Source organism: Micromys minutus (assembly GCF_963924665.1).
Source record: "Micromys minutus genome assembly, chromosome: 25".
Lineage (NCBI taxonomy): Eukaryota > Metazoa > Chordata > Mammalia > Rodentia > Muridae > Micromys > Micromys minutus.
In genome coordinates this window covers 15,539,040-15,559,481 of record NC_137960.1, presented here as the reverse complement: position 1 = coordinate 15,559,481, position 20,442 = coordinate 15,539,040, and the positions used below count along the sequence as shown (strand labels likewise).

General features: G+C 43.3%; 1 protein-coding gene across 5 annotated transcripts in view; it reads left to right on the top strand.

The window, feature by feature from the left end:
• The window catches only part of ANK3 (ankyrin 3), a gene marked incomplete at its 5' end in the record, with an annotated part of 441,504 nt that overhangs the window by 237,922 nt on the left and 183,140 nt on the right, over window positions 1–20,442 (top strand). For all 5 annotated transcript variants that reach the window (XM_080938021.1, XM_080938020.1, XM_080938019.1 and 2 more), the window contains 4 exons: window positions 9,490–9,591; window positions 10,347–10,445; window positions 10,599–10,697; window positions 18,068–18,166. In XM_080938021.1, coding sequence (XP_080794147.1) covers window positions 9,490–9,591; window positions 10,347–10,445; window positions 10,599–10,697; window positions 18,068–18,166 — 399 coding nt within the window. The remainder of the gene's footprint in view (window positions 1–9,489; window positions 9,592–10,346; window positions 10,446–10,598; window positions 10,698–18,067; window positions 18,167–20,442) is intronic.

Here is a 20,442-nt window from a genome sequence, read left to right as displayed (position 1 = left end):
GCTAACTCTCCTCAGAACAGAACCAGCCCAGAACTACTTTCTAGCTCCGAGATGACGTTACATCTGCTGTCTCGGACACTGGGGCACTTCCTTGCACCCCCCTTTGCTTCTCATCTCTCTGAGGGCTTCTTCTTTTCCAGAGAAATTGTCCTTTCTACTTCTGGAACCTAAGTAATCTTCCTTTCTTTTATCTCTTCACCAACCGAACATCACTCCAATGTTCTGCTTGCTCCTCTGGTTTCTCCAGTTGCATGTACGAGTTTCGGAAATAGGTCTGTTGTGGGAACAGGTCTATTGTGGGAACAGGTCTTTTTTGACTTATCACTGCAGACTTATTTGTGAATTCTCATTTCTGTCTGACAGCACCCTCACGCTAGAGGACAATTTTCAACAAGATTGCAGCCTCTCCGCTCATGGGACAGCAGCTCGTACTTACTTAAGTAGAACAGAGAAAATACTGTAGGGGTCCAGGGAAAGCAAGGAATCTAATCTAGTGTTTATCGGAAATAACAAATGTGGGGTCTTTGAGCTGGACCGAGGCTTTCATTTGTGATTCTGCTGGAGAACCCCCTTGTGCAGGGGGTGTGCAGCAGACTGACGTGCACTGTTAGGAGACAGATGGTTGTGGATGAGGCTTCAGTGTTAGGAGTCTGTAAGGGCCAGTCCAGGAATGATAATTATCTAGGGTGCCTTCAAGAAAAGTGACCCTGTCTTATCTCAGATTGGAAATATAAGGACCTTTGGAATTATTTCATTGAATGGAAAGACGCACTGAGTTAGAAGGCATACATGAGAGATGCTGAGTTAGAAACAGAGAGCTTTTGTCAAAGGAAATGTACCCTCCAACACCAATGTCAAAGCAGATATAAGCACATGCCCTTGGATTGAGGTTGGTGGGCATGTAGAATGTCTTACCGAGCTTTGATTCCCCCTGACCTCCATCAAGGTGCAGAGTTCCCAATCTCAGAACCATGGAGATCCCAGTTTGAAAGCCACTGATGTATACAGTGTGGGCTGGTGATCGGTTCTTTCGGTTCTTGCCAATTGCTTATTGGCTGTGTTTCCTTGGATAAGATACTCAACTTGTGAATCTTCTGCTTCTGTGGGAAAGATTCCTTTCTTGGTTAAATATGTAAGAGATGACTGGCAAATCAGCAAGGTAGCTCAGTGATGAACTGAGTTCAATTCCCAGAACCTATGTAAACCTGGAAGGAGAGAAACAACTCTACAAATGGGTCCTCTGACCTTACATTCACACCCTCTAATGCCCCCAAATATACATCATACAGACATACATTAAATACATACATATTTTACATTTTAAAGCAGAATGGCTGGTAGCAGTGAAAATAGAATTAATAACATATTGTAGGAATATATAAAAAGTGCTTCATGATGTCCCTGTCACAGAAGGCCCTCAGTAAAGTGTAGCTATTGTCTCTGTATGACTTACTAAAAACTAGAAGAGATGTCCTGAAAATGTGTGAAAATTGTTCCCCACTTCTGACAAATTCAATTATTTCACCTGGTGTTTTATTGATTGGTTGGTTGATTTGTTGGCTGGTTTTCCGGTTGATTGGTTGTTAGGTTGATTAGTTGGTTGATTGGTTGGTTTGTTGGTTGGTTGGTTGGTTTTTTGGTTGATTGGTTTGTAGGTTGTTGATTGGTTGGTAGGCGGTTGGTTGGTTGGTTGGTTTGTTGATTGGTTGTTTGGTTGGATGGTTGGTTGTTTGGGTGGCTGGCTAGTTGATTGGTTTATTGGTTGATTGGTTTGTTGGTTGGCTGATTGGTTGGTTAGCTGATTGGTTGGCTTGTTGGTTGGTTGTTTAGTAGGTTGTTGTTTGATTGATTGGCTGGTTGGTTTGTTAATTGGTTGGTTGGTTGGTTGTTCCTATATCAACAGCCTGACTAGCCAAGCAGCAGACTGAATGGAGGATAGGAAGGAGTTGGGTTTTTTTTTTCAGCTCCAGAAAAGGTCCAGACTTTGGGAAAACAACAACAACAAAAAGAATCAGCCTTTTGAAGAACTGCAGAGGTTAGACATTACATGGAGGCAAGAACCATGTAGTTGCATGAACACAATGAAGGGGACAAAGCCTAGAATAGGTCTGAGGTCCCTAGGATATGCTGGGAAACCCCACAGTACCTGTACTGAATAGCAAATGGCAAAGTGAACAGGAGATAAACTTGTTAAAGAGAAAAATACAGGAAGAGCCTGCCTGTCTCCATTTTACATAAGACAAAAGGGAAAACAGTCTCCTCCTGAGAATGATAGCTCTTGAGAATCTCTCTCACTACCAATGTGAGATAAAAATTCATATATGCATGCAGAAGATGAGCATTCCTAGAGGCAAGCATTTATTTTCTAACTCTCCTTGGCTTGGCAGAGCAGAAGGTAACTCAGGTCTTGGCTATGTCAGCATTAGCAGATATGCTAAATAAAAATGGCTCAGTGACTAAGAGCACTGACTCCTCGTCCAGAGGTCCTGAGTTCAATTCCCAGAAACCACAGTGGCTCACAACCATCTGTAATGGGATCCAACACACATTTCTGATGTATCTGAAGACAATGACGGCATACTCACATATATAAAATAAATAAATCTTTTTTTTAAAATCACCAAGATCCATTTCCAAGAAATATGGGCTCCCACTTAGTACTTTCAAATCAGTTATGTTGTTACATTTGCTTTGTTTGTTTCGTTTTGTTTTGTTGAGGGTGTTTTTGCTTTTTGGGTTTTTTGTTTTGTTTGGTTTGGTTTAGTTTGGTTTCTTTGTTTTATTTTGGTTTTGGTTTTTGGTTTTCTGTGAGAAGGTCTCTCTCTGTAGCCTTGGCTTAACTCAAACTTGGAGCATTCCTCGGATCTGAACCCCCAGAGTGCTGAGATTATGGACATGGACCACCACCACACACAGTTCATAATTAGCTGGCAGAGTTGAAGCCCACTTTTAGAATAATGATCTACAGCCTAAATCCAGTATGAGAATGCTAGATGGTTTTGATCCCTCATTGATACACTGTGATCCATGAGAGGTTACCCTGTGTGCCTCTGCAAGGTGGGGATAGTCATTCAACCTACTGGGCTTATCTTCTAGGATGGACAAAGTAAAAAATTTTTTTCAAGCCCAGTGGCTTAAACTAACAGGGCTTTGTTCTCCCAAAGGTCTGGGGGCTCAAGGGCCCAAAACAGAGGCACAGATAGTCAAAACTATTTGAAACCAAGGGCCCAGCATGGTTATGCCTATCCAGAGGGTTGTTAGGAGAGGTGCTCTCCTGGGGACTGCTGGTGGCTCTCCTTTCTGCCTCTTTCGTTGAACAGCGGCCTCTTGCTCTTCAGTGTGTGTTCCCACCATATAAAGATGCTAATAAGATTTCGAACTCTTCTGAATGAGTCCTTATCAAACCCCACAAATCTTCAAGGTTCCTTCTTCCCAATAAGGTGACATGCTGAGAACACAGTGGACACGAGTCCTGTGGGGGACACCACTCTGCCTTCGTTAGCACCGTATGGAAGCATTACAAGAATTGGGTCAATTATGAAGTGCTTACACAAGTAGCACATATCACAGGAGTCTGCGATGATGTAACCGAATTAACATGACCACTTGCAAGGTGCTTTGCATATCATCAGTGGTATGAAGTGTCACTACTGAGACTGTCACTCAGCAAACTGTCATTCTTTGCAGCCACTGGACTATACTAAATACTGCCAATATCCTGGTGTAGGCAAGAAGGCCTGACTAATCCATACTAATGTGTGTTTCTGCCCCTGCAGCCAGTTCCTTGACAAGAGACACCTTATTCCTTTCCTGTCCGAAAGGAGGCCCAAGGAAACAAGATCTTACACTATGTCAAAAGAGATTTTTTTCAGCTTCACATTGTTCCTTTGGGCAGCTGAAGGGAATCCAGTGCTGCCTGCCTGTTTGCATTCAGCTCTGATTCCCGTCTCTATGAGCAGTGTTCTCACCTGTGTAGCAAGCGCTGAAGGAGACCTGACTTTCCCTTTCTGCCTGGATTCCCTCCATGGGTATTGTGAGCTGCCATCTTTAGATGCCTGTTTAAATACAACATGTGACGGGGCATTGCTCAGATCAGATAATCAAGATTTGGAGGAAAGAAAGAGGGAGAGAAAGAAAGAAAGAAAGAAAGAAAGAAAGAAAGAAAGAAAGAAAGAAAGAAAGAAAGAAAGAAAGAAAGAAAGAGAAAGAAAAGAAGGAAGAAAGAGGGAGGAAGGAAGAAGGAAGGAAGGAGCAAGCCTGGTTATATGAGGAGACAAGAGTTTAAAAGGGATAGCAAGCCTACAATGGAGTGTCATGGAGCTTCTTAATGTTAAGAAAACAATAATACATAGGCATGACAGAGGATCCAGACTTAATAACTTAGTGTCATTTTCCATGTCTATGAGGCTGCCAAAAGCTACCTACAATCAGCAAAAATGATTGCTACCATGTTTAACTTGGGTCTTATTCTGGGCTAGCCACTTGCACTATAGCACTTTCTTAAAAAACACAATAGCAATAAACCACAGGTCCCACTCAGCCACTTGATCACAAGGGTGAACCACTGGGAATTCTCCAGGACACTGTGTTGCTAGGATACTGTGTTGCTAGGATACCATCCTGCTAAACCCAGGATGTATGGTAGGCTACATAGATCCTTTCCAATTTACAATATTTTCGGCATATGATTGGTTGGTTTATCAGGCCGAGGTGTCAAGTTCAGGGCCAGCTGTTCTACCCTGCTGCCTAAACAAGTGATTTGGAAAAGAACAAAAGGTACCAAGATGAAGGCAAATGTATCCTCCATTGTACACGCCAAGTAGTGGCGTAGCAGCCCCCATGCAATTGGTGCTCACTACATATGTGGGGTAGGATGATATACTGAGTCACTCTCAGATGGTTAGGAAGGGGAAAATGAGACACTCCTTGAACTTAACTAAGCCAATGTCCTGAGTATTTTTCTTCAGGGCTGTCTTTGTTTCTTGTTCTGGCTTCTCCCCCTCATTAGCCATCCCCTCCAAGCTGGTTGCTCTCCTGTGACAGTCTTGAGGGTGAAGATAACTGTTGTCCATTCCTGAGCCTCCTGATGTTTCGAGGCTGTGAAAGAGCTGACTCAAAGAACCGGGGTCAGTACCAGGGCATCTCAGTGAAAGAAGAAGTTGGAAGGTGTGCACTGGGAGGGTTTTATTATATATTTGTTTATTTGAGGTTGGGACGCACCTGCTGATGTGTATGTGTGGTTGTCGGGACAACAACTGCCAGGAGTTGGTATCGAACTCATGTTGTCAGGCTTGGTTGCAAACCTACCAAATTGTCTCACCAGCCCTACTAAAGAGCATGTCATCCATACAGTATAATTTTCTTCACTAGCAAACAAAAGCCTAGCCTCTGGAGAGACATAAAACAAAGTGTAAATTGCATTATACATATGCATCATGAAGGACCCTCTCATGGTGTCCAAAGGGCATTGTCTCCAAGATACCCACCCCACCTCTTCCAAGGTCCTTGGTCCTCACGTCCCTTATATAAAATGGTATAGTATTTGCATAGAACCCATGTATAGCATCCACGTGCACCAGATAGACTACTTACCACTAATGTCACATAAATGCAGTGTAAGTACATTTTACATTAGAAAATCATGACATGCCAAACCCACAACCACTATCCAGCACACACAGTGAAAAACCCTCAAACAGAGCTTAACCACGAGCGTTATCTAAAGGAAAATGGGTGGTAACTCTTTCAAGTCTCATGAGAATCCACACCTCAGGTTAAAACCAAAGGAATCCAGGATTAAAAGAGTCATTTCAAACTTGTATGTGTGTTGCTGTGTTTTGCTTTAAAATCTTGGGAAGACTTTTATTTTTTTTAAGGAAAATGGGCCACGTACAGAATTGCCAGATCTTTTTTTAAAATCTGGAATGAGTTCAGAGGCTCTTTTCCTTGAATTATCACATCTCCTTTTAGCCTCCTGAGCTGCAGTTTTTAGAGACCCAAGTCAGAATGCAAACGCATAGCTCACAGTTCCTGCCACTGGCAGCCGAGATGTGCAGGTCGACTGATGGCCTTCCTGTGTCAGCCCAACAGCACAGCCTTTCCATCCACACTCACTGGTCAGCCATCAGGCAGACACAAGGGTCAGAGGTTATTGTACATCAAGCCATCCTTGCTCAGCTGGCTCTGTCTGACCTTAAAAGGCCTGCCTTCCCACAGTAGGAAGAGCCCCTTACACATGGAGGTTTGTTCCTTGAATCCCTGTGAATTGTTTAACTGATGGGAATAATACATGCATTCTCTTCCTCCTCCTTCCTTTCCCCTCCCCCTGCCACTCCCCCCTCCCCCTTCCCCTTCTCCTTTGTAAATGGCTTATATGCTTAATGCAAAATCTGAGTTTATTTTATTTTAGTAGCAAACTAATTAGTATCAAGTAAATTCAATGAAAGTAGTTACTATATAGTACTATTTAAGAATAAAGACAAGCCGCAGAATAAATAAGCAATCCCACCCTTATATACCTGTATAGGCCTCTTTTTTTTTTTTAAGTATTCTTGATTCTCAGTTACAGAAGAAGTCCATATATGTGGAAGAAGAGGACAGATCCATATATCTTGGGATGAGCGGGGTCGACATGTATGTGTCTTAGGGCTTATATTGTTGCAATGAAACACCATGACTTGGGAAAGCAAGTCATGGAGGAAAGGGCTTATTCAGACCATAGTTCTTCATTGGAGGAAGCTAGAGCAGGAACTCAAGCAGGGCAGGAACCTGGAGGCAGGAGCTGATGCAGAGGTCATGGAAGGGCGCTGCTTACTGGCTTGCTTCCCATGGCTTGCTCAGCCTGATTACTTATAGAATCCAGGACCACCAGTCCAAGGATGGCTCCACACACAGTGGGCTTGGCCTGCCCACATTGGTCACTAATTGAGAAATGCCTTACAGCCAACTCTTATGAAAGCATTTACTCAATTAAGAGTTCCTCCTTTCAGATAACTCTTTTGGGTAATAAGTTGACATCATAGTAGCCAGCCCAGCATGTGACAATTAAAAGGAGAATATTAATTCCTAACTTCCACTCATCATCGAAGAAGCCAACTGTGGTGGTTTAATAGAAATGGCCCCCATAGACTCATGTGTTTGAATGCTTGGCCGTAGGAAGTAGCACTATTAGGAGGTGTGGTCTTGTTGGAGGAAATGTGTCACTGTGGGTATGAGCTTTGAGGTCATATACGCTCAAGCTATCCCCAGTGTGGCTCACTGTCTTCTCCTTGCTGCCTGTGGATCTGGATGTAGAACTCTCAGCTCCTCCAGCACCATGTCTGCCTACATGCTGCCATGCTTCCCACCATGATGATAATGGACTGAACCTCTGAAACTGTAAGCTAACCCGAATGAAATGTATTCCTTTATAGGAGTTGCTATGGTCATGGTATCTCTTCATAGCAATATCAACCTTCTGATAGTACTCCAAATGTCCTGACTCCATCACAATGTTTCATTTCTGGTATTTATCTTGTCTCGAGCCAAATTGGGTGGCTGCGGCTGTTATTGCCAAAGAAGCCTCTCCTACTGTTCTAAAAATAAAGTTGATTATTAACTTTTTCTATATAATGTATGTTATTTATTGATTCAGTTACAAAACCTTTAGAGGCACCTGTATGTCCAGGTTACTGTTAGTTAAAAGGAAATAGAAAGATGATCATTACATATAGGGTCTTATTCTTGCATATGGCCACCCAAGAGGGCCCAGGATTGACACCAACTTAAGAAGTTTTATGTATTGGCAGCTGCTTTTTCTGAGAGGGTATAACCCTCTGGACAGATGGCAGTTCTGGGAACATGTTTAGTCATCACAAACTAAACATGTGGCACAGGGCACCAAAGGCAGTGTGCATTTGGACAGTGAACAGAGTGGGCCCCACAGGAGGGCCACTCAAATCAAAATGTTACTAGTGGTGTAGCATCTAAGAAGATGGCATATAAGGGACATTCCCCCAGAGCGAGGCTTACTGTGACATAGGGAAGGGTGATGGGGATCTGGGGGGCGGGGTGGCCTCTCTTTGGGAGGTTCCTAACAAATCAATCTCACTTATTTATGCCATAGAACTAATGACCCTTCGATTGGGAGAAACTCCCTTCATCTTGGGTACAGTGCCGTCTTGAATGGATGCTCCTGAAAAACCGCCATCTTGGTGGCCTACCCAACTCATGGTTCCTAATCTGCCCCTGCTTGTTTTGGAGGAGCTTATGGTTCTGTGTGGGGAAAGGATGAGCATTTTAAAACCTATGCTTTTGTGTCATGAGCACCCAGCACTAGGTAGAATGAATGTGTTTGCTGGGAGCCCCCAGGACCTTATCCAGGCTTCACAAGTGGAGAGATATTTGACAAGAGCCATTGAAGGAGATGGTCCCTATGCGGTTAGAAGACATAGTCTTCTTAGAAGCCTTTTCCTGTATAGTTGTGTCTCGAACTGGTGGGGAGATGTTTCTGGATACAGTTTTAGAAAAACCTGCTCTGTCCTAATCTGCTTGTGATCCACCCAACAGGCTCCCTCCTGCATTTTAAAGGCCCATCTTTGCCGTGATTTCTTTCCACCATTGTGTTAGAAATGAGTAGCACTCATAGATACAGATTTTAAGAGTGTGACCTGTACATCTCGTTTGGGGTTTGTTTAGATATTGGATGCTGCTCCTGGGAGAGTTCTCCAGGCTGTGGCCTCAACTTAGCTTGAAAACATATAGAAAACCCATGTCTCGGCTGCATGAATTCTATATGGAAAAAAAAAAAACATGCCCTTAACACCAGATGGGGTCCCACCCTTAACACTAGTTAGGGTCCCATAAGCACCTTAGCGGGAAGTTAGCAACTGAAAGCTCAGCAGCCCGCTGAGGCAGGTATGAGAACAGGAAATGTGCATCTCGCTCTGGGAAGACTGGCTGCAGTGAATCTGTGAATATGGAATCGGTGGTGACCTTCTGGTACAGAGCGGCTGGGTCTTCATGATGTGATGATGGGGCAGTTTTCCCAGAGATTGCATATTAATGTAAGGTGGCCACATTTTGTGAGAAATTATTGATCTCCATGCAGAATAACCTGGGATATCTCAAAAGGAATAAATTAGTGTGCTTGGAACATTTTTTATGAGTGTGTGTGACAGTTGGCCTGTACATCATTATGTTTATATGTTCCATGTGTGCCTGGCACCCATAGAGGCCGGAAGAAAGCATTGGTCCCATAAAACTGTTACAGATGGTAGTGAAGCCACCTTGTGGGTGCTGGGAATCAAACCTGAGTCCTCTGCAAGAACAGCCAATGCTCTTAATTTCTGGGCCCTATTCCTCTTGACTTATTAGAAAAATGTTTTAGTGTTTCCATATAAAACAGTCCAGTGCTTTCCTCTCGTCTTGTACCATTGGCCAGGTACCTGTGCACACACAGGTACATTAGCCAGCTTTGTCACCACGATGCTTTTTCTTCTTTCTTTTTAGTCTGATGCCAATGCAAGTTACTTGAGAGCAGCTCGGGCGGGGCACCTGGAAAAGGCCCTTGACTACATCAAAAATGGAGTGGACGTCAATATCTGTAACCAGGTCAGTTGTGGTTATTGTTCTGGTGTGGTATTTTCATTAAAAGTCGTAAGTTAAAGCCAGCATTAGCTATTGGCAGGTGTCTTAGTCAGGGTTCCTATTCCTACACATCATGACCAAGAAGCAAGTTGGGGAGGAAAGGGTTTACTCAGCTTACACTTCCACATTGCTGTTCATCACCAGAGGAAGTCAGGACTGGAACTCAAGCAGGTCAGGAAGCAGGAGCTGATGCAGAGGCCATGGAGGGATGTCACTTACTGGCTTGCTTCCCAAGCCTGGCTCAGCCTGCTTTCTTATAGAACCCAGGTCTACCAGCCCAGGGATGGCACCACCCACAGTGGGCTGGGCCCTCCCCCCTTGATCAATAGTTGAGAAAATGCCTTACAGCTGGATTTCATGGAGGCATTTCCCCAACTGAGGCTCCTTTCTCTGTGATAACTCCAGCTTATGCCAAGTTGACACAAAACCAGCCAGTACAGCAGGATCTTTCTCTACATGTCAGGAAGTTTAATGTTGTGAAATTTTGCCCACCCAACGCTGTCTGATTAGTCTCAGTCAAAGGGATGCCATGCAGTGACTAAAGGCTGATAGTAGTGGGCCACCCTCCCATAGTTTTCACATTTTATTTCTGCCCCTAATTCCCATGCTGCACACACATGGGGGGGTGCACAGGAAGGGGGTTAACTGAGGAGCATGTGGTGGGCTGCGGACTGTTGAGAACCCTGTTTTCAGTTCACTCTCCTCTCTCTTGCCATCAGAATGGGTTGAATGCACTCCATCTTGCTTCTAAAGAAGGCCACGTGGAAGTGGTCTCTGAGCTGCTGCAGAGGGAAGCCAATGTTGATGCAGCCACAAAGGTCAGTGTCACGGTTTTGGTGCCTTTGGAACACTTGTCTGGTTCTGTAAAGGGTACCGTTCTCATAAACTCAGCATCAGCCCCATCATCTGTGCATTATAGTGGCATTGAGCAACGGGCTATGGGCTCATGTGTCTCCCCTCTCATTCCACAGAAAGGAAACACAGCCTTACACATCGCGTCTTTGGCTGGGCAAGCGGAAGTGGTCAAGGTCTTGGTTACGAACGGAGCGAATGTCAACGCACAATCTCAGGTGAACTTACAGCCGTATTGCAAAGGACTCTGACCCTTAGTTAACCAAGAACACGTTTGGACCAAGCATTTGCTTGGGTTACACGTCAGTTAAGGACATGTCCCTTGCAGGCCTATCAAGTCCTTTTCTAGTGTTCCTGGAGTTTAAATTGGAATCTTCATTTCCATCCTGTGTTTCGAGAGGTAGAATTTTCAACTGTGGCCCATCTGTGAAAAGCCACGACTTACATACAGGTCCACCTACAAAGGCTGTGGCTGGCAGTCATACACAGATGCTCAGCAGATGTTTGAAATAGGATCTTTTACACTGTTTTATGATGACGTCTGACTTGGGTTCACTCCCAGTGTTGCTAGTTTACATGGGAAATGAGGAAACGTAAAGAAAAAGCTTCTGGATTGTCAGGGCATGTGGTACTTTATCAGTTGGGTATTGGGGACGGTGGGGGGGATGCTTAATCCCTCTTTACTAAGACTAAAAGGATTGTTGTTGTTTTCTGAAACAAACAAAACGAAAAACAGAAGAAAACAAAAACCCAGACATGTTTAAAGTCCCCAAACTTTTAAATGTTTCGATTATTCATGCTGAATATTTCTTCCTGTCACAGAGGGACATAGACAGTCCTATGAGGTCCTAGAAAAAGCACTGTAGACTACATTCTGTCTTAATCTTATTCTTTGGATCTAAAAGCAAAAATTAGCTTTTAGACTTCACTGGCTTAGAATAGCAGGTACCCATCATCCAATCACTGGCGTTAGCATAACATTCATCAGAGACTCTGCAGCCAAGCAGACATCTTGTAAGGCGGCAGCAGCCACAGAGGACTGTTGTGGACATTTTAAATTCCAGTCTGTGGTGTCTACCCCACCTTTGACCATTTAGTTCACAGATAAAATTCACACACAGTCTTTATATTTACAGTAAGCCTTAATCAGCACTGGAGCTGGCCAGATAGCTTACCCTCTCTGCTATTAAAATCTATTTCCTGTCGATGACCCCAAGTTATTACTGACTCTGTTCCATCTGGGCTACTCTTAACTCCAATTGGCCAGCCCTCAGGGCCGTACTCTCTTGGCTCCTAACCCATGGCGGCTTCGTCCTCCTCCTCCTCCTCCTCCTACTCCTCCTCCTCCTTTACCATCTTCATCCCCTCAAGGTTCTCCTCTGAGCCCAAGCTGGAGAATCCTAAACCTATATCTCTTCTGCCCAGCTATTGGCTGTCGGGATCTTTATTCACCAATCAGAAGTAACTTGGGCACAAGGTCTCACTTGCCATCTAAATGGGGACTGTCTCACCTCTGGCTCAACCGGGCCTTCCCCACAACCCCCTGCACTTAGCATTCATTACAATTCCTAGCAACAGACCAAACCTTAGCACAGGACAGCCTTTTTTGGCCTGTTTCTAGTTGAAGCATCAGTTGCTTGTCGGTGGCTCCCCATGTGAAAGGCATTGAGCACACTGATCACAGACCAAACCTGCAATTTTGCCAAAGACAAAGGATACAGTGAAGTCAGGGAAGATGATATCAGGAGACCATGGAGCCTGGGGTTATAACGTGACACTGGGATTCTCCAGCAGCCATGGGAAGAATTAGGGTGTGTTTGATGAAGAATAATCCAAGTTCTCAAGTATTTCTTGTAAGACTGGTAATGTCTAGAATGGAAAGCCTATAGGGAGGCGAAGGTGTTGTCCTTTTATTGGAAAAGATCAACATTGTCAACCCTACCCCCACACAAAATCACATTTTATTGCGTCTTAAAACCTGATGCCCTGTGCATGGTGGGCAAGAACTCTTCCACCATGTGGGTTCTGATGCTTGAACTCTGGTCATCAGGCTAGGAGGTAATTGTCTCACTGAGTTTTACAACGACCCAAAGCACACTCTATTTTTTATTTAGTTACCTGATGGCCCTTTGGTCTCTCTGTTAAGTGTGCTTGGCTCATTGTCCTCCGGTATCTTTGGCTGATGAATCTCCTCTATGTGAGGCATCTGCAGATTCACGATGGCTAGCTATATCAGTTTAAGAGCTTTGGCCCTAGTGACCATTAATGTCAGGGAAGTAAACACACTCAGCTCCCAACTGAAGGGTCCCTCAAGCATTTGCTCCCCTTTCTTGTTACTTCCTGGCTCTGGACTCCTGTTCTGTTATCTGTAAGGAGTACACTTTGAACAACAATGCTTTTCCAGAAAGAAACAATATAAAATTAAAGTCTAGCAAATATACTTTCAGATATTAACGAGCCATCTACAAAAGAAAGTGAGAAACTCGTGCTTCAAATATTTTCTTTTGCTTCTGGTTACGTTTACTTGTGTGGGTGGAGAGGCCATGTATGAGCTAGCATACACGCGTGGAAGTCAGATGACAACTTACCTAGTCAGTTCTTTCCTCCCTGGGACCCAACTCAGGTTGTAGGGATTGACAGCAAACACTTTCACCTGCTGAGTCATCTTAACAGCCTCCATCCTACTGGCCCCCCAAAACCACATTGCTGCAGAGTTATCTACTGAAAACTAGTTAGCAGTAAGCAGCAAGCATTAGGATAGTAGGACGAGTCTTGGGTCCGTTTCCAATCAGAACATCTCCTTCAGATCTTGCACACATTCCTGATTATGTCCAAGGGCAGCTGTAGCTATGAACCTGCCATCAGTAAGTGGGAAAGTTGTGGTCAGGATGAGAGAAGCCTAAATCCGTTTCAATTTCAATTTATTCGCATTCCACGCTGATGATGCTGTAAGAGAAAGAACAGAGCCTGTGAAGTCCCTCTCCTCACAGCTGTGCCCAGGGATTCCCAAGACATACACACACACACACACACACACTTCCTCCTCCTCCTCCATCTGGAAACCTGGCCTCGTGAGCCATACTGTGACTAGAAGTGACACTGAGGTGACTATGTTTTGGAACCAGAAGTTTGTGCAACTCTTAAGTAGGCATGGATTCAGGCAACAATGACCTGGAAGAAGACACTGTAGCTCAATGGGCGGAGCGTTTGCTAAGCATACCTAGAGCCCGGTGTTCAATCCCAGCATTGTATGAACTCCACATGCTGATTCATGATTCCGAGCCCAGCATTTGGGGATTAGAGGCAGGAGGTTCAGAAGTTCAAGGTCGTCTTTGTTGGTCCAGCAAGTGCAAAGCCAGCCCGGACTACATAAAACTCTGTCTTTAAAATAAATAAGGAGATTTTATTCATGCACCAACACGTAAGACATGGAAATGTTCACACTCAAGAAAGCGAGACCGGTATACAGGACCATGCCTGAAATCTCAGCACATGGGAGGCTGAGGCAGGAGGATCATGAGTTTGGGGAGGGAGAGAGGAAGGGAGGGACGGTGGTAAGTGTCTAAATGAGATTTCATCTATAAATTCATCTTCAAATGTAAGAAATAGTTAAGATTTCTGGTGAGATGATTCAGTCATAAAGGTACCTCCTGCTGAGGCCGAGGACCTCAGTTCAACCCCAGGACCCTCATGGTCAAAAGAGAGAACTTGACTCTTATATGTTGTCCCTCAACCTTCATGTGTATACTAACAACAATGTGAATATGAATATTTCCTTGCAATCTTTAAAAAGAAATAGTTGAGAACCCCTTCCCCTCCTTGAATCTTCTTTTATTTATTTACATCCCAAACATTGTCCTCCCTCTCATTCCTTGAACCTTAATAACAATAACACAGGCTAGCATCGGGATCCTGTTCTTGTACATTTGGGCATTATAAATACAAGTATAGGTTTTTTTTCACTTTATTCTGGTTGTGAGCTTAGCTTTTCCTGGCTGAGCCATCTCTCCAGCCCTATGTTTTATTTTGTTGTTGCCTGGAGGGGAGTGTTTGTTTGTTTTCTTTAAATGAATTTTGGTCATCGCCTTCATCTTGTATCTTAACAGCTCTTTAACTCTTCCTTAAAAGACTTCACATTCCCATTACCTCTTTGTTATACCTTGGGGGAAAAATTGGACTTTGGAGATGGCTTAACAGGGAAAGAGTTAGAATTCTCAGTGCCCACATAGAAGCCAGGCAAGAATGATAGCCTACCAGGAACCCCAGCACACAAGAGGGGTAGGGTTAAATCCCCAGAACAAGCTGGTTAACTAGACTAGCCTGAACACACACACGTGCACACACATACATGCTCACAAACATGCGCATATATCATTGGCTAACTGAACTGTAATTGTAAAGAACTCATTTCTTTTCAATCCCTTAGTGGTTTACATGCAATGCAACAGTAATACACAGTGTTTACCATTTAAGACAAAGAACCTGCTCAGGTAAAATCCCTGACTTCCCTTTTCTCTGTCACCCTTGACTGCATCTAAAGGCATGGCTGACTGTGTTTATAGGCAGGGTCTGCCTCTGGTAGTATTTTGGCTATGAATATATTTTGAACGAATGAGTTCTCTTACTTGTTTCAACAAAGGGCAAAATATCCCAAGCCAAATGTAATCTCTTGGTACCCACACCCAGATGCCCCCTGCTTTAGAAGAACCAGACTTTCACAGTCAGACAGGTAGGTCCAGATGGCCTCTGACTTTTGACCTTTCATCTGACTTCTACAGAACTTAGTGTAACACAGGCTTCACTGAAATATTTTATTGTGAGTAGTGTGGCCATGATGAAGAACGCATGTGAAGGGGTGTCCCTCAGACGTGAGGTAGTTCTGTTTGTTTGTCTGTTCTGTTTTTTGGTTTCTTTTCCTCTGCCAGGTTGGGTGTAACTGAGCACACCTCCACGCTCCACAAAGTTCTTAGTCTGCAGACTCACATGTATATAAAGCCCCACTGAAAGCAGAAGGTATCAGAGATAATAGATAAAATCAGATTTTAAATAGCTCACTGACTGCGTCTTAAGCTGCCCTTCCCTGGGGAACCTTAATCCACTGTTGCCACAGAGAAGAAAATGTAAATTGGGCTCCAGGATCTTCCTGTCTTAACTGGCTCTGTTTTCACAGTTTCCTAATTTTTAAGCAAATGTGAAAAGGGGAAGAGAAACATCTTTCTCAAAGGTGGCCATCCCGTGGGCCCAAGTGCCTTTTCACCAGCAAGTGTGATGGTTATAGTCTGCCCCACAGTGATTCAGTGAATTGTGGGAGGTGCCTTATGCCTTTGGGCTAGTCTAGAGGCATCAAACAATACTTGTAGATTCTTTATTTGTAGATTTATTATATGCATATCATATAATTGGAGTTGTTTGGATTATAAGAAGTTTCCAAAGAGTTCATTGGCTTTGGACTGGGGAACGCTTGAGAACAGAAGGCTAAAGAGGAGACAAAAAGTTCTGGAAAGTTGATCATTGGAGTAGAGGGTGGGTGAACCTAGCCAGAGCCAAAGAGTAAGAGAGCCCTCTGAAGACATCCCTTGAAGTTGCTGATGGGGACTGGGGAGAACGAGGTTCAGGAGAGAAAACTAAAAGGTAGACAAAGATAGCTCATCCACGTGTCTACACCAGCATCAGAGAGAAGCAGCCCTATCTATCTCAGGGTCCAGACTAGACAAGTCCCAGCTGCTCACCTCAAGGTAACCATAAAGCAGAAGGAAATTAGAAAGAGCCAAAGGTACCCCTTTCAATGACCAGCTTCCTCTCACCAGACCCTGTTAGAATTCCTTCTAGGCTCCATCCAACAGTTACCTGGCAACAGCTAAGTAGGCCTGGCTGGCTAGAAAACACAACAGACCCTACCTACTGTACAGTCTTCACCACCTCCCAAGAATGCAATCAAATAGGGATCTGTAATGGAGCAGCCATTGATTACATTAGAGATATCACCATCCATTCTCTTCCCAAGACCCTCTGAATATTTAAAGCAGCATCAAGTCTTTAAACATAACCCCTGAGGGGGCACTTAGTATTGGAACTGAAACATTCTTGTAAGGGAAGGAAGCACAAAAACATTTCGTCAGCATGGATAGCAGAAAGAGAGTAAGACCCTTCAGGGCTACATACTGCATGATCTCATTCATATGACATGTCCAAAGTAAACAAAGCCATAGACACAGGACAGAGACAAGTGGTTGCCAATGTTATAGAAAAAGGCAGATGTTGAAAATTGGTACCAACAGGTGCAGAGTGAGGATTAGTAGGTCAGCATCTCACAGTGGTTCTTGCTTGGCAAGGCTCTTGCCCCAATTCTGTGAGCACATAACCCACATTGATCTGTAGTTTATAAGGATGAGTTTTATAGAGTATGAATTCAGTGTCAATAAACATATATTTTTAGAAATCAAAATATGTGAACAGGAATGTGACTTTTGGAAAAGACTAGCTTCTATGGTCTTAGTGCTAGAAATGCAAGAAGCCCTGTCTTAGTTAGGCTTTTACTGCTGAAACAGTCTTATAAAGAACAACATTTAATTGGGGCTGGCCTACAGGTTCAGAGTTTCAGTCCATTATCATCAAGGCGGGAACATGGCAGCATCCAGGCAGGCATGGTGCAGGAGGAGCTGAGAGTTCTACATCTTCATCTGAAAGCTGGTAGAATACTGACTTCCAGGCAGCTAGGGTGAGGGTCTTATAGCCCACACCCACAGTGACATACCTACTCCAACAGGACCACACCTTCTAATAGAGCCATTCCCTGAGTGGAGCATTAACAAACCATCACTAGTCTTACACCAAAGAGGGAGCCAGGCACAGTCTGATTACCCAACTGTGACCTCAGCACTCGGGAGGTAAAGGATTGGAAGATTAAGCCTCTGCTATACAGTAGGTTCTAGGCCAACCTAGGATACATGAGACCTTGCCTCCAAATAAAAGGAAGCAGGGAAGTAGGTGTGGGACACAGTTATGCTCAATCATTATTATTTTCCATGTGAGTCTTTCTTTCTCTGATCTGTGAAATAACATCTGTCATGTTTAAAGTAATTGAAAGTTAAAATAATTTACTTTCCAAGCTGGAACTCTGAAATGCCTTACTTTATATAAAAACAGTACATCTTCATTGGCAATAAAGAATGCAAGAAAATTTTGATTGATGTTTGGAGGATAAGAGCTGAATCCATTTTCCTCTGTATCCTGGCAACAGCTAGTAAAGCATGTCACTCAGCATGGTACCTCAAACATGACTGACGAGACACGATTATGCTTGTTCACCTACAGTGCATAAATTGCTAGGAGTTTCTTTAAGACTATTGACTGTGAACACTAACTCTACCCTTGTGCGACTAGTAGTCTAATTGTAATTATGATCGTGAATTACATACACTTAAATAAGAACCGTGGCACGGGCTGCTGCACTCGGTTCTCTAATGACAATAAATGTTTGCGATGAAGGATTATCGAAGTCATCTCATGCGAGCACTCCTTGGAATGTGCATGTCTAGTGTGGGCTCGGGGGACTGGCTCACAGGAGTCTTGTTTTCTTCTTTTGCAGAATGGCTTCACGCCTTTGTATATGGCGGCTCAGGAGAACCACCTGGAAGTCGTCAGGTTTCTTCTGGACAACGGTGCCAGTCAAAGCCTGGCCACAGAGGTGAGGCACCCTCGGTTCTTCCATAGCTGAGCTCGTGTGTTCAAAAGGCTTTTTGTGAGCCTAGAGCTAAAAATTTTCTCACTAGGCTTTCAGCCGCTGTTGTTGGGTGTTTAACGTGTTGACTTTTTTATGAGATGCCCTAGAAACTCTATTTTTAATCTTTGAAAATTCTCTCGTTGAACAGGTATTCTTTATCTGCTCAAGTTCCTGGTCTACCCTATAATTACGCTACCATTTTAATTCTTAACATATTTTATTAATAATAATTTTTGCTTCTTAATAATGTTGCCTCCAAGGCAACCATTGTTTTAATGAATATTAACTGTAAATGTATTTTTCCCTAGATTAGTGTTAGGCTAATTACAATAATTGAATATATATATGTATGTGTATATATATATATATATATATATATATATATATATATATATATATATATATATATGAAGTTAACTAATTATACTTAATCCATACTTTCAAATGAGACTATTATACACATTTAACTACCCAATAATGGTGGTATTTGTTAGGTGAATATCTTCTATAGTCTTGAATAGAAGAATTACTTAAAAATGATAATGATTTAAGCTTCTGTTACTGTTTTAGGAAACATAGTTTTTTTTTTTTTTAATCTGTCACTGGGCCCTGTCATCACTGATCAAACATGTCACTCGAAACCTGTTGCTAATTGTAAAGAATTGATACTTGCACATTCTTCACTTTTGAATCAATAATGAACTCTAGTAGATAGTTGGTTAGCTCACCACAAAGTTACCACTCTGGCCAGGAAGCTGGTGTGGCTGCTAAATGGCACAGGAAGGAAGGAAGAAAGGAAGGAGGGAGGGAGGGAGGGAAGAAGGAAGGAAGGAAGGAAGGAAGGAAGGAAGGAAGGAAGGAAGGGTATACTAGACTGGATGTTTTACCCAGCCTTTGATTTTATGCCTTCCTGAAAGCCCAGCAAATGAATGAAGAGACAGTTCATACAGACAATGACCAATGGGGCATAAACTCTTTCTTATCAGGTGAAGAAGATCCAGTCTTTGGGCCTTGAGTCTAAAGAGGGAGAGGTTGTAGAGAGGGAAGCAGAGCTATCCTGCAACATTGTTGCAACTGATGAGCAGGCCCAACGTGGGTGCTGAGCACCTGGTGGCCCCTGAAAAGCTAATGATTATGTCATTAGTGGAAAGACTTTCTGCTATAGATAAAGAATATAAAAATAGTATACAAGACTGTTAGTGAAACTCATAGTAACAGTTTGTAAAAACTGAGCAAGGCCCAACAATGCACCAATGGAACACTCCTCAGTAAATGGTGGCATGCCCACCTGACGTTTTGCTTATTGAAAATTGCATTGAAAATGGGCAAGACTGCAGTACAGATGGAGCAGTATGTCCACCATGGGTACATTCTTATCACTGCCCCCAGCCTCACTCTGTACCCTTCCCTTCTGTCTGGGACTTCATCGTGAGAATCTATTGTGTAGTTGAGAATATTCTTAAATCCTGCTAAGAAATGGTTGCTTTGTGCTGAAGAGATGGCTGAGTGGTTATTATCAGTGGCCTGCTCTTTCAGAGGACCCAGATAGTGTTCCCCGCACAAGGTGATTCACAATTACCTAGAACTCCACTTTCAGGGGAAATCTGATGCCCTCTGCTGGCTTTTGTGGGTACTGCATGCACATGGTAGATAAAGAATGTGCAAACAGAGCAGGCTGTACACTTAAAACAAAAATAAATGTATCTTTAAAAAAAAAATAGGGGTAGTAAGTGCTATCTTCTGGTAATTTAACTTTGTCTTAGTTTGTTTCCTTTTTCTTTCTGCGGTTAAAGACCATAGCCAAAAGTACTGTAAGGGGAAGTTCATACATGTAGTTTATCATGGAGGAAAGTCAGGGCAGGATCCTAGAGGTAGGAACTAACTCAGAAGCCATAGAGGAAAACTAATAGCTGGCTTACCCAGGTTTTGCTCAGCCTACTTCCTTATATAGCCCAGGCCCGCCAGCCCAGGGCTTTACCATCCACAGTAGACTAGACCCTCCCACAGGAATCATTAATCAAGAATGCTTGCACAGACTTGTCTATAGGCCAATCTGGTGAAGGCACATCTCAGTTGAGCTTCCTCTTTTCCAGTGATGTTTGCTCATGTCAACTTGACAAATAAACTCTCCAGCACAAGTTTTATGTTACTGCTTTTTAGGTTTTTTTTTTTTTAATATAATGTCATGTATTAAAATTAAATTGATGAGAATAGTTATAGAAAAACAAACACTAGAATCT